The 12272-nt window shown below is 43.0% G+C and overlaps 1 protein-coding gene across 10 annotated transcripts in view; it reads right to left on the minus strand.

The window, feature by feature from the left end:
- Window positions 1-11651, minus strand: part of KIAA1109 (KIAA1109 ortholog) — an 87024-nt gene extending 75373 nt beyond the window's left edge. For all 10 annotated transcript variants that reach the window (XM_039722516.1, XM_039722526.1, XM_039722562.1 and 7 more), the window contains exons 1-3: window positions 11531-11651; window positions 3989-4118; window positions 1184-1300 (exon numbers count right to left, since the gene is read on the minus strand). In XM_039722516.1, the coding sequence (XP_039578450.1) occupies window positions 1184-1300; window positions 3989-4085 (214 nt within the window). In that variant the 5' untranslated portion in view covers window positions 4086-4118; window positions 11531-11651. The remainder of the gene's footprint in view (window positions 1-1183; window positions 1301-3988; window positions 4119-11530) is intronic.
- Window positions 11652-12272: the final 621 nt, after the last annotated feature.

A 12272-nucleotide genomic window follows, 5' to 3' on the forward strand; every position in this document is an offset into this window, starting at 1 on the left:
GAGGTACATGACTCACTCAGAAACACCCAGGTGCCATGCAAATCTCAAAAGAGTTAGAAAAGCTGTTTTGAACATTTAGAGTCTCAGGACATGGTGTGCAAAAGCATAGTCAGAGGAACAAAGATTCCTGATGGACTGTTTTTAAAAAATTTAAATGGCTGTAAGGATTTTGGTCCAATTATTACAACCAATTATGTTTGCATCAAAAAAGGATTAATAAGTATGAAAAGATCAGCAGGTAAGGCAATAGCCCAGATTTTTCCTAAGGATTTTCACCTCACTCACAGAAAGTACACCATAATTAAAAAAAAATCCAAAAAAACAAAAACAACAAACCAAAATCAACATTAAACAACTGAAACCAAGCTGCAAATCATGGGATTTAATTAATGTTATGTTCTACTAACTGATGAGGTTCATAAAGAATACCACATACTTGGCCAGCCATATCAGCTGTCCTTACTTAATGGCAATCTCACAGAGAAATTTTAATAAAAGCTTATAGATCAAGTGTAGCTGCCAGTAAGTATTTAATCTATTTTGCTCTTCAAAAAACCTGGATTTGAACATGGTTTCTAATACAGTTCTTAGGTTCTGGAGGATATAAGCAACCGAATTGCAAGGAGGTCTGTGGCAAGCCAAGTGTGAGTGGGATTTTTTGCTTTTTTCACTACATTTATGAGTTATAGTTGCAGAAAAAGACCAGAACTGAAGTCATTGCTATTCTGTGAAGCAGACAGAGGAAGACAGAGGAGCAAGTGAAAGAAAATCAGAAGTGTGATCAGTGAGGTTGTGGGCTACAGCCCTCTATGACTCAGCACCAGATATTTTTGTAAGTGGGTGAATGCCCAAGTGATTTGTACTGACCTGTTTTATTGAAAAAAGTTTAAAATATTTTAATAAAAAGTTAATGGATTTTGATGCAAAATGTTCTAGCCAGTATCAATTGTACATATTATAGTCCCAGTATGGATTAACCTGTGATTAGTTGTTCTGACAGCTTATTTAGAAAGCAAGGGCAGTGCTGGAACAGTGCTGAAATGCTTGAGTCTCTGCTTTGAATCCACTGAATATTTTCAAATCACTCTAATGAAGGAACACTGAGTTTACTTCAGGTTTTAGCAAACTGAGGTATGATAAACAGCAGCAGACAAAGAGTGGCATTACATTAATCATAACTTACCAATATGGATGTAGCCATGTTTATATAATCTGTTAAGAACCAAGGTTAAAATGAGTCCAATGTTCCGGGAATTATAGTAAGTTAGGTAGATAATCCATCCACAGGACAATATTGTTGCTGTTGAAAGATTACAATGAATTAAAGCATTTTTTAAAGTACACTGACCCAGATAAAAAACTTACCTATTAGGACTACAAGGAACAACAGTATTCTTCCTGCTCCCCAAAAAAATTTGAAACTGATGGACAATTTAATGGGTGTTTTCAGAGAGATGGTGTGAGAAGAGTGTGAAGAGATGGAAGGGAAAAGGGGAAATGGGAAGTCCAGAGAAATATAGATTCCTCACTGCTCCTCCATTCCCCAATACAAAAAAAACCGTCCTCCCAGAGGACCTGCAGAAGGCACCACATTATTTCACTACATCACTTACCATCTAAGAAGCTAGATTTTATAGATTGAACTGTAACATGCATTGTCCCACATGGACATTTATTTCAGAACACCCTAAAACACCCCAATACCACCAACCAAAGTCATACTACATACCTTCCCTAATCTTCTCCAAATTGTGAACTGTAACTTAAATTTCTAGTCTTTCATATATTATCACAGGAAACATTATCATATACAAAACCATTTCCTATGATGCTGCCTCCTGAGAGAAACGTACCAGCCCTTGGGTTAGCAGAAATACCTCAACAGTTCAAGCATGGAATTTGATAGGAAAAAAAGGAAATAGCAATCCAATGAGAAACAAGTTTAAAAAAAAATAGGTCTGCTAATCCCCAAAGTAATTTTTACTTTAGTTGATTAAGAGCTAGTAACCTATTTCTAATTACAAGGGTTCTCTAAGCTTCCAGAAGGACAAACCCAAAAGGAATGGCACTGCCAAGGAATGGACTAGTTCTAATTCACCTTACTGATAATTACCATTCTGTTTCACCCAAAGCAGAGCAGAGGGAAAAAAACAAAACTCTGAACTTTGTAAAAGAATTTTTTATTTATGCTAAAAATGGAAAATTTTAATGGAAAATCTGAAGTGCAGAAACACATAGGAGCCTTAACTTTGAAGAATTCAGATAATTACTGAAAAAAACCTATTTGTTCTACACTGTTGCTTTATTTTTTTTCAGTGGGATACTCCACTGCTTCATAGCAATACTTTGTTGAAAGAGAAAGAGAAGGTGAAAATTACTCCCATGACTTTTGTCATTTCCTTACTAGAAAATGGATCCAGTGTGACCAAAATTCAAGCAGGTCATACCCTTGGGCAATAAGCTGCTTGACAAGTTAAACAAACCAAATCTGTGTGGGTGATTACACAGGAAAGAGCAGGGAGGGTGGAAGCTACATCTCAGGAAAGAAACTCCAGCTGCCATTGAAGACAGGCACATTCCAAGGACAATGCTCACCTCCCCCACTTTCAGGTGAGTAAGCTCCTCCCTGCTGGTCCTCTGTGGGGAGGGAGAAAGGTGGGATGACTCACACTGAGGGTCCATGGAGTTTAATCTGAGGTTAAAGTTCAACTTGGCACTGCTAGATGGTTGCAGTCAAGAAGGTGCCGTCTCAAGGTTAAACATACTGAGAAAAATTAGGAGACCAGTGCACTTTCCAGTCTTGATCCATTGCCTTCAGGACTAGACTCACCTCTGCCACAAACAGCAGCCTTTTTCTTGACCGAATCCCATAAACTTCATTATTATATTCTTGATTTTTAAAGCGTCTTCACTGAAACCAAGTTTTGGAAACTGTATTTCCTAAGTTTTACTGCATGTGATGTTTAGAAACAGTTCCAGAAGTGAGCAATGGCTCTTTGAGGAGCAGGCTCATTTCTGGAATTTGTCACCTTTTACTGAGAGCAGTAGTTAGCTGTTTCAGCATTCAGGAGAGGAAAACACTGATATCTTTTTATATCCCCTTATAACAGGATGCCATAGGTCAGCAGATAAAAGCAAAGGAGGAAAGGCTGGTTGAAATTGGATCAGTTAATAAACATCACTCAAATGTGTTTCTATCCAAACCTCATAACAGGAAACAAGTCAAAGCTTCTGAAGACAAAATTTTCAGATCTATTTGCATCTGTTCCACATTTTACCATGAGCTACTACCAATGACTTCCTCTATTTTCATCTCAACTACACTGAGAGCTCTATGTTGAGTACAAACTTTCCATTTCAACACACTAAAAGTGAAATAGATAAACAGTAAGCACCCTCAAATAATTTACCTATATCCTTTCTATTCAATTTGGCCTACTGAAAAATAATTCTAGTATGTCAATAGCCAATAGACTTTAACTTCTCAGAAGTGAAAGTGAAAAAATAAAGCTGTTGATCCTGTGTTGCCCCTCACTCCAAGAGTCAAGGCTGGAAAGCAGGCCTTATCTACCTTTGGAAAAGTCTGAATTCATTTCACACTTTCAGTATTGTTACATGGACCTGAGTACAACTTCGTATTTATTTTGCTGTCCTTGAGCCACTTCTTCATAGATGAATAAAAATGCCTACACCAATATAAGCAGTAGCACTAGTGCTAAAAAAAAATCAGCATACCTAAATCAAGCATGTTTACAAATGCAGCTCATAACTGATTAAATGACAGCTTGTCTTAAAGGCTCATTGTGGCACACAATTTAGTCAGGAAGCTGTGCCATTAAACACAATAGTCCTTAGATCACTTACCAAACTACACCAGATTAAATGGCAGGTAGGCACATATTGGCAGTTATTGTAGCTGACTGTCATGCTAATCCTTTGTTATGGTGTCATAGAAGAAATTCAACCAAAACAGAAGAGTTAATCTTACCTACTAATAGCCAAACCACGTTGGAGTCATGTTCTGTCAGGAAATCTTCCAGCTGCGTGATACTTGGGACAAAACTATCATTTTTTCTTTGATCCATTGCTACACTGTTTTTGCACCAGCACCTATAGAACTGAAGGAAAAAGAAAACCATTTCAAAACTAAAATGAGTTAACAAGCACAGTACAGTTTGGACAAAATGGACCATGTACCATCTTAAATCATCTTCATCAGTCTATTTCACACAAATACACATGTACTTGTTTTATTCCTTCAATAACAACTTCATGATTCTCAGTTACCTCCTCTTCTACTCCAGAGCTCCAGAAACGCTTTCACTCATCTCTGCTGGAACAGTTTCCTGGCACAAGACTGCCCCAAACAAACTACAGAGCAACAAAATACCAAAATATGCTCTCCAAATTTAGTACCCTGGATGCCCTGCACAGCATACAAAAGCAAATAAATGCCTAAAACTGTTATATCACTGCAGTAAGTCAAAAGACAACTGAACATACAAGTAAAAATGAGGCTGTATTAAGCTTACTAACATGCAAAAATGTAACATCAGACTAAACCCCTGCCCTTGCAGAAGGAAAGGCCAAAGGAGACACTTCTAGGAGTTACAGAAAATTCCCCAAACCCCCTGATCTGCTGTGTCCATGATTCTGTTTAAGGATGGATTTGTATCATTCTGTTAAAACTGTCTAACTGGTTATTCTGTTATAGAGAACAGAAAACCAGCCCTTCTGATCTTACACACACACCTTCAAATCACCTTGCAAATGGGTTTATATTAATTAAATGTGATTACCAGGGAGTTGCTCTACTCAGCAACATCTGTAATTACACAGCAGTATTTTTGTTGCATTGGTTTCATTTGAAGTCTTCTCCCTTGGATGTTATCTGTCAAATCTCCTTACAAAAAAAGAAGCATTAATTCTGCTTCTTTTTTATTTTCTAACACCTTCCAGCTCCTGGCAGCCTGTCTTCCTAACAGTATTCACCCCTCAAAAAAATATCAGTATATTTTATTCCCCTTTGTTATGAAGTCTCTGCTGGTTTCTCCATCAAGGGCTCTAGAACATAAAACTAATATTGACGAGTCCTTAATTTTTCAGCATAACAGCTTTGAATAATCAGTATTTGCAAATGTTTGCAGTAAATGCAGCAATTCATTTGTTTTTTCCCTTTAATACTCAAACTACTCTCATTATTTTAACTGGAAGAAGTTGGAAAAAAACTGCCTTTAATGCACTTGTTTCTCCTGTTGTACCCTGAACCAACAGCCTGTCTTTAGAACAACAATAAGAGTACAGTCCCAAGAATAAGGGTTAACAATTTGTTCATTACCCCTTCCCCAAGAAGGAATAGAACGGGGAGGAAATAACATGAAAGCAGCAATCAGAAAAAAAGAAACAACAAAGAAACACAATGAACCAAGAGCAGTTTCCAGCAGGGATGATAAAAAAGCTACCACCTTACTCCCCTACAAGGGGGAGGAATAAGAGGAATAAACACGACACACAGGCACACAGAATAAGAAAGGAGCCGTTGTTTCAGAAGGGACTTTAGAACAGCAAATTAAATCACATAATGGCACTGTGATTTGCTTTAAGACATCCACAGTACCTTAATAAAAAAGCCACATGTCAGTTTGTATGATGGAGCAGATGATGCCTCTGCAGACAGCCTCCGGGAGCCTTTAACCCCTGAATCACAGGGTAAAGAGAGAAAGCCACATCAACACTTCCAGCATAAAAGGATGGAAGGACTTGACCTCGTCCTTTCTCACCAAAGGACAACAGGGTCACCCTGTTGTGACCAAGACCACCACAGAAATGTTGTCAGTAGGTGAGGACTGTCTATCTATTGCCTCAACCACCAATACTTATCAAGGAAGCAAACCACGGCTTTTTCCTAAGAAATTATCACCCAAACCCACATGATACTGAAACATGATTAAAAATCACTAAAGACCACCATGGCAAGACAACTTGGAGACTGAAAGTATTGAATCTTGATACTTAGCTACTTAAATAAAGATAGTGTTCATCTTTTTTTTTTGGTCATCACTATCCATAACCATAAACTGGACATACTTTCAATTTTTTTTCTGGGATACATTTGTTACCTGCATGCAAATAAATTCAGGAATCCCCCACCACTCATCATGTGTCAATACAAGATATTTGAGTTTGAAAGATGATCCTTTAACACCCTGGCCCACTGATATTTTTTTTTCTTTAGTTAGGGTAGTCTTTACCCTTGATCAAGTTCCTTGAGGGAGGATGCTGGCAATAAAAGTATAACCACTCAATACCAGGCAGTAGCAACACCTGCACTGGATGTGAGCTCTCAACACACCTCTCAGAGCAATCAGGTGCTTAATCCACTCAGATTATTAATTACTGCAATAAAAAGGGGATACAAACAGAGACTTAAGGAGTACACACTGTTCATAATGCCCCCAGAGGACAAAGGGGCAGGATCTGCACCATCAGGATTGCTTAGAGGAAGGGATGCAGTCTTTTCAGAACAGGTATTTGCTACTTTCTGCCTGCAGTGCTGCACCTTCCAGCCCCTACACACTGTAACCACTGGCTTAAATCCTGGGCCTTGCAGCCTTCCTCTTCCATGCCTACACTCTGTAACCACAGCCATGAGCCCTGCAGCCCTCTCACTGCCCACACGGTGCCACATTTACTCCGGTGTGCAAACGCAACTCAGCAGTCAGAGCAAACTGCTGCACTCTCCAGGAACAGTAATGGAAAGTTCTTTCATACTGTATTCTCTGAAGTAAACTCCACAAGGAACTACTCCTGGAATGACAAGACCCGAGGGTGTGAGGCTGACTCTTGCCAACCATACAAATACACAACAGAAAACGTAACAAAGAGGAACAGAAGCCCAGAACTTCGCATTTGCATCTCTGCATTTATTTTATCATCTTTTCTCAAGGTCTGTGCTGTTCTGTAATGAACAGCTCAGTCAGCATGCTGAAATATAGTCCAAAACCATGACAAGGGTTTGGATTTATTTGTCTTCCCCCTTGCCTTATTTTCTAAGCACATTTTTACTATTCATTATGTCACTTGTGGCTCTCATTTACCACATACCAAGTTAATAAATACAAAATGTATTAGCTTTCTCCTGGGAAGAAGACAGCAGAAAAGAAATATTCTGTGTCACTGAGGTGACAGAACACTGATACTCATATTTTATCTTCACAGCAGTCCTTTAGGGTGTCATGTAGTTGTCTTTCTCCAAATGAATATCTGAAGCAAGGAGAGATAAAGGCCAAATCCCTCATTTATGATGCCCAAACTGAAATACTAGGGGCCTGCTTTTCAGGTTATGCATGTTTGGAGCACTTGGCAGGCTCAAGGCAGGCACTGGACTACCTTTAAGATATGAGGGTTTGATTTTACTGTGAAGTTGAACCTCATGGTCAGCCAGACTGTTTTTATAGCAAAACCATATACTTAACACACTGTAAAAAGTGAATTTTAATTACTTGTGTCACACATAATCCATTCTTCACAGTACTGAAAAGATGCAAGGGAAGTTACAATCCTGGGGGGATGCACTTCATTTTCAGCCTGCTTCCAGTGTTACAAGCCCAAACCAATTTTCACCGCAAATATTCCATCCCTAAAATGCCAAGTACTCAAAAGCAGCTGCTCCTAATCTTTATAAACTCATTCCAATCACATCAGATAGGTAAACTCGTTTTAACCTCAGCCTGGCAAATTAACACAACACCAAGAACAAACCTCTGCTTGAGCTAAGTCATTAAAAATGTACAGGAGGCATGCATATATGCAAGAGCTGGCAGAAGAGAAACCAGAAACTCGGTGACCAGAGTGCAGCCATTTGGCAGGGACAGCTGTACCCACCTGGAAAAGGTCCGTCCTGCACCTACAGCTGAGTACAAAGGCAACAAATGTTTTACTCAGTGCCTAGGAGCCTTAGGGGGATGTGGGTCTTGAGCTGGTCAAGAAGAGGAGAAAGAAAAAGAAATGTCTGTTTACCATGTCCTTTGTAAAGTAATTTTCCTGGCACGCCCTTGTAGACACAGCCAAATAAAAGGGGTGTCCAAAGGTGAGGGAAAAACTGGCATTATATAGTGATAAGAAATACTTTTATATGGTCATGAAGTGGGTAGGGAAATAATGGACATGGCCAATTCTCTAATTACTGCTGGAATTCTCAGGGGGAATAAACTAGGAGGTTAAATTTGCCAGACATATCCCCCAGATCTTCACAGAAATCAAGCGCTTATCGAATATATGTTAATTGGTGTTATTAGAGGTTAACTGCCATTCCGAGGATACTCCCAACTTCTACAGCAATTACTAATCAGTGGAGTTACAATTACACCCAAAGTGACACACTAAATGACAGGAGGCAAATCCCCCCGGTCTCAATAAATGCAAATAGATGACATGTCTGGATGCCTCATCTGAAAAAACAAGCCATACCTAAGGCAGCTCTTTAAAGGAAAGGAAAGGTACTTTTTTGCATTACCCACTCCATCACTGCCTTTCAAAGGGTCTCCAGCACTTCTGCTATGAAATCAGAGGTTTAGATAAGTAAATGATATAATAAAGGAGGCTCATCAACACAGACACAACTTTCCTCTCAGGATATTCTTACACTGTCAGCACCTAGAGGCACATTAAACACATCTCACAAAACAAAAAGCTGCCAACCTTGGCACCTGTCCCAAAACTCTCCAGCTAGGTCAAACACTTCAAACCCATCCCAGCACAGCTTAGGAAACTCAGCTACTCTTCAGTCAGCAAGCAAAGGAAAGAGGAAGGAAGAGAAGGAAAGTTGTTCTCAAAAAAAAAACCAACAAAAACCAGACAAAAAAACAAGGGAAGTGACAGCACCCACAGAGCAGTTCTGCCACAGGGCAAATTGCATTGCCTTCATACCTGGTACCCAGTTAAAATTAGCTCTGAGCTTTTTTAAGAAAACAGCAAAGAATCAGGTCCATTTCCCTCCCTCTCTGCCCGTGCTCGAAGTCCCACTAGCGGTAAACTGTAAACAAAATAAACTAGAGCTTTAATTATACTAATGAAATCCTGCTACAACCCCCAGCAGAAGCTGCTGTGCTGAAAGCAGAGCCCAGCAGAGCCACACCTGGCTGAGGCGGTGTGTGGACAGCCTTAGTCAAACAAAATTTGCACTACAGTAGCTTAGTAAATAACAGGTCTACTTCAAAATTAATTAAATCAAAATTAAAGCATACTCAAAGGAACAGTAAGATACAAGATAAAAACCAGTCTCACAACAGCCTACCCAATGAGATAGTTTCACAGCACAAGTGGTAGCTTTTATTTATCTATTTTTAATAGTACATGACATGAGTTTTCCTAGGAAAGAGATCAAAGACAAACTCCTGCTATGGCAACCAACATACAGTAATTCCACTGCCAGCCTAGGAATCCCTAGGTTGAATTGGGATGATTTTTCATTTAACTGCTTAAAGGTAAAAATATACTTCTTAACCTTGCCTTCCAGACTTCTTCAGGGGAGCCAGTTCTTTTCCTGCTTACAAAGCCAGACTTTGATGCTGCAGAGGAAAAGAAGGACAAAACCAAAAAAAAACCCTCCAAAACCCACGAGCAGCGGAACCTAGAGGCTTACAACAGGAGAAATAAATAAGAATTTCCCTCATGCACACTCCTCAACTTCAAGAGAAAAATAAAAATATTGCCTTTGGGGCCTTTGTTGTTGGTCTTAACAAGGCAATAACTTTTTTTTCCTCCCCTTTTTTTGATTTGTGTACAGCACTGTACCTTTGAAATACTCTATGAAACTAAGCCACCTATGAATTCTTCCAGGAGTATACTTCCTCTAAATTTCTCTTTTGACACATCACCACAATTTGGGGAAAGAGGAAGTCTTTGCCATAAATGAAACTAAGAGTCAGTCTTGTAGCTACATACCCCATCATCCTTAAGGGAACTACCTGTAGCTGGAATCACCACAAAGGTTTTGGTGCAGCAACAAGTGCTGGAATAAGTTATGTGAGAAGATAAGAAGTGACTAGGAGAAGCTATTACACATCACAGTAAACACAGGATAACTCTGCATGCTTTAACCAAAAGCATTAACTAACCTCTTGCCTATTTCCCACAGGATAAAATGGTGCAAAAGAGCAACCACCAAACAGCAGCTGATGCACATTTCACATGCCAAAGTTCTCTAACAGCATTCCCAAAAGGGTGAGTGACTTCAGCACACCATAAACAAGGATAAGATCTCCTTAAATGTGTCCATACCTTCACACAATGAACCCAGATGTTCCACCATGGGCAAAACCTACTCATGATCACTGTCAGAATGTGCAAATTGAGGCCATGACCCTAAACAAACACCCCTGAACCTCCACTCAGAGCCAACTGCCTAAGTGGATGCTCAATACTGCTTTTATCAAAGGCTGTTTGAGTAACCTATTAACATACTTTAACAAACAAGACAAATACTCCCTCCTCCCCTCCAGTTTTTTCCTCTCAGTTGCCAACATTACTGGCCCCACTGTAACTGCTCACTGCACATAAAAAGCAGAGGTGGGGAAAAAAAGCCCTGCACGGCTGCAATGAAAAGAACAAGCCAGAAAAGCAGAATTACTGGATTAAGTGACACAACAGAGAACTCGCATGGCAACAACTGTGGCCTTCTCTATATTAAACCTGATAAAGTTACACATTGCAGCAAACTGCCAACTTGGGAAGTTTTCACAAAGTTGAGTGAAAGCTGCCGTGGAGATGTGTCTTAGGATGGGAAACCAGTCCAGACAGAGATTGCGATGGGGATATTTGCTACACAGCCACCTCCAAAACACACCTCTGCCGTATCAGTGTTATGTTACACATTATATCTGCTATGCACACCTTACACTGGTAACTATATCGAGTTTTTTACTGATAATGCCAAGTGCGAGCACGTTATCATATCATTACATATGATAACCACTACAGCTTCAGACACACCAAAAAGCAGGGGCACGTCGTGTTAAACCACAGTGTGTGTGTGTGTGTGTGTGTGTGTGTTAAACCCTCTCAGGACCAGAGGCACTGGCAGACAGCGCCTTTCACCGCCCAGGGACCAGCACAGGGAAACTTCCCTCGCAGGCCAAGCACAACCGGAGGCGCCTGAGCTCCCGCCCCCGGGCCTCACAGCCTCTCTGCACGGCGTCACCCCACGCCAAAGGGAAAACACCGAATCCCCGGCACCCGAGGGGCTTCTCCTGGCACCGCTCCCCCGCCGAGCGGCCGGGACCACGGGCAGCACGGCGGGACCGGCACCGAGGGCCACCACACCGCCCTCCGGCGCGCAAGGACAGGCATCAGGCCTCCTCGCCGTCCCGGCCCGGCAGAGCCCCGCGCCGAACCACGGCTCCTCCCGGCGCGGGGGCGGCTGCGTGTTCCCGGCAGGCCCAGGGCGAGCGGCGGGGCCGACCCCTGCGCGCCGGGCCCAGCCCGGTGGGGAGCGGAGCGCAGCCCGGTCCCGGCTCCCCCCCGCACTTACGCCATCGCCCTCCGCGGCTTCTCCCCCGCGGACCCGGAACCGGCGGCGGCGGCAGACGGAGCCCTCCCGCACCTCACGGTGAAGGCGCGGCCCCGCCCACGGCGCCGCCGCAGCCAACCGAGAGGCGCCGCCGGCCCCCGTGGCCAATGGCGAGGCCGTCCGCCCCCCGCGGGGGCGGGACCGAGGCGCCGCTCCGCCAATGGCGAGGGGCGGTGCCTGCCCCGTGCGTGTGTGCGGGGAGCCGCCCCCGCCCCTCCGCGGCGCGCGCAGGCGCGGGCACAGCTGGAGCCGCCAGATGTGCGCGGCGCGCCGGGGGCCGCGGGCCGGGCCGGGGCCGGTACCTTGCGGGGCTGGCGGGCACACGGCCCCGGAATTGGAGTCTCGCTACTGGATCCCTCTCCCGGTGCGGCTGGCTGCCCGCTAGGTCGGGAGAAGGGGTGCTGCCCGCCCGGCGGCGGCTGGCGGAGCGAGCGCCTGCGCGCCCGCGGGCACCTGCCGCTCGCCCTGGTGCTCGCAGCGCTTAACTGCGGGGCACCGGAGGGGTTTGTTGGCCCGGCCGCCCGGTAACGGGCTGTTCGTTCTCCCGCCCGTTGTTTGTGCCCTCCTAAGCAGGAGAAGAAAGCTGGTCCCCCGACACCAGATAAAAAGTGAAATTTTCATGCGTTTTTGGACCCACGTGGCCATGATTGACTGCCGGGTGTAGCCAAATATGATAAATACACAGATTTCTGTGTAATCGTCC

This window comes from Passer montanus, unplaced genomic scaffold (assembly GCF_014805655.1).
Source record: "Passer montanus isolate IOZ18808 unplaced genomic scaffold, ASM1480565v1 scaffold108, whole genome shotgun sequence".
Classification (NCBI taxonomy): domain Eukaryota; kingdom Metazoa; phylum Chordata; class Aves; order Passeriformes; family Passeridae; genus Passer; species Passer montanus.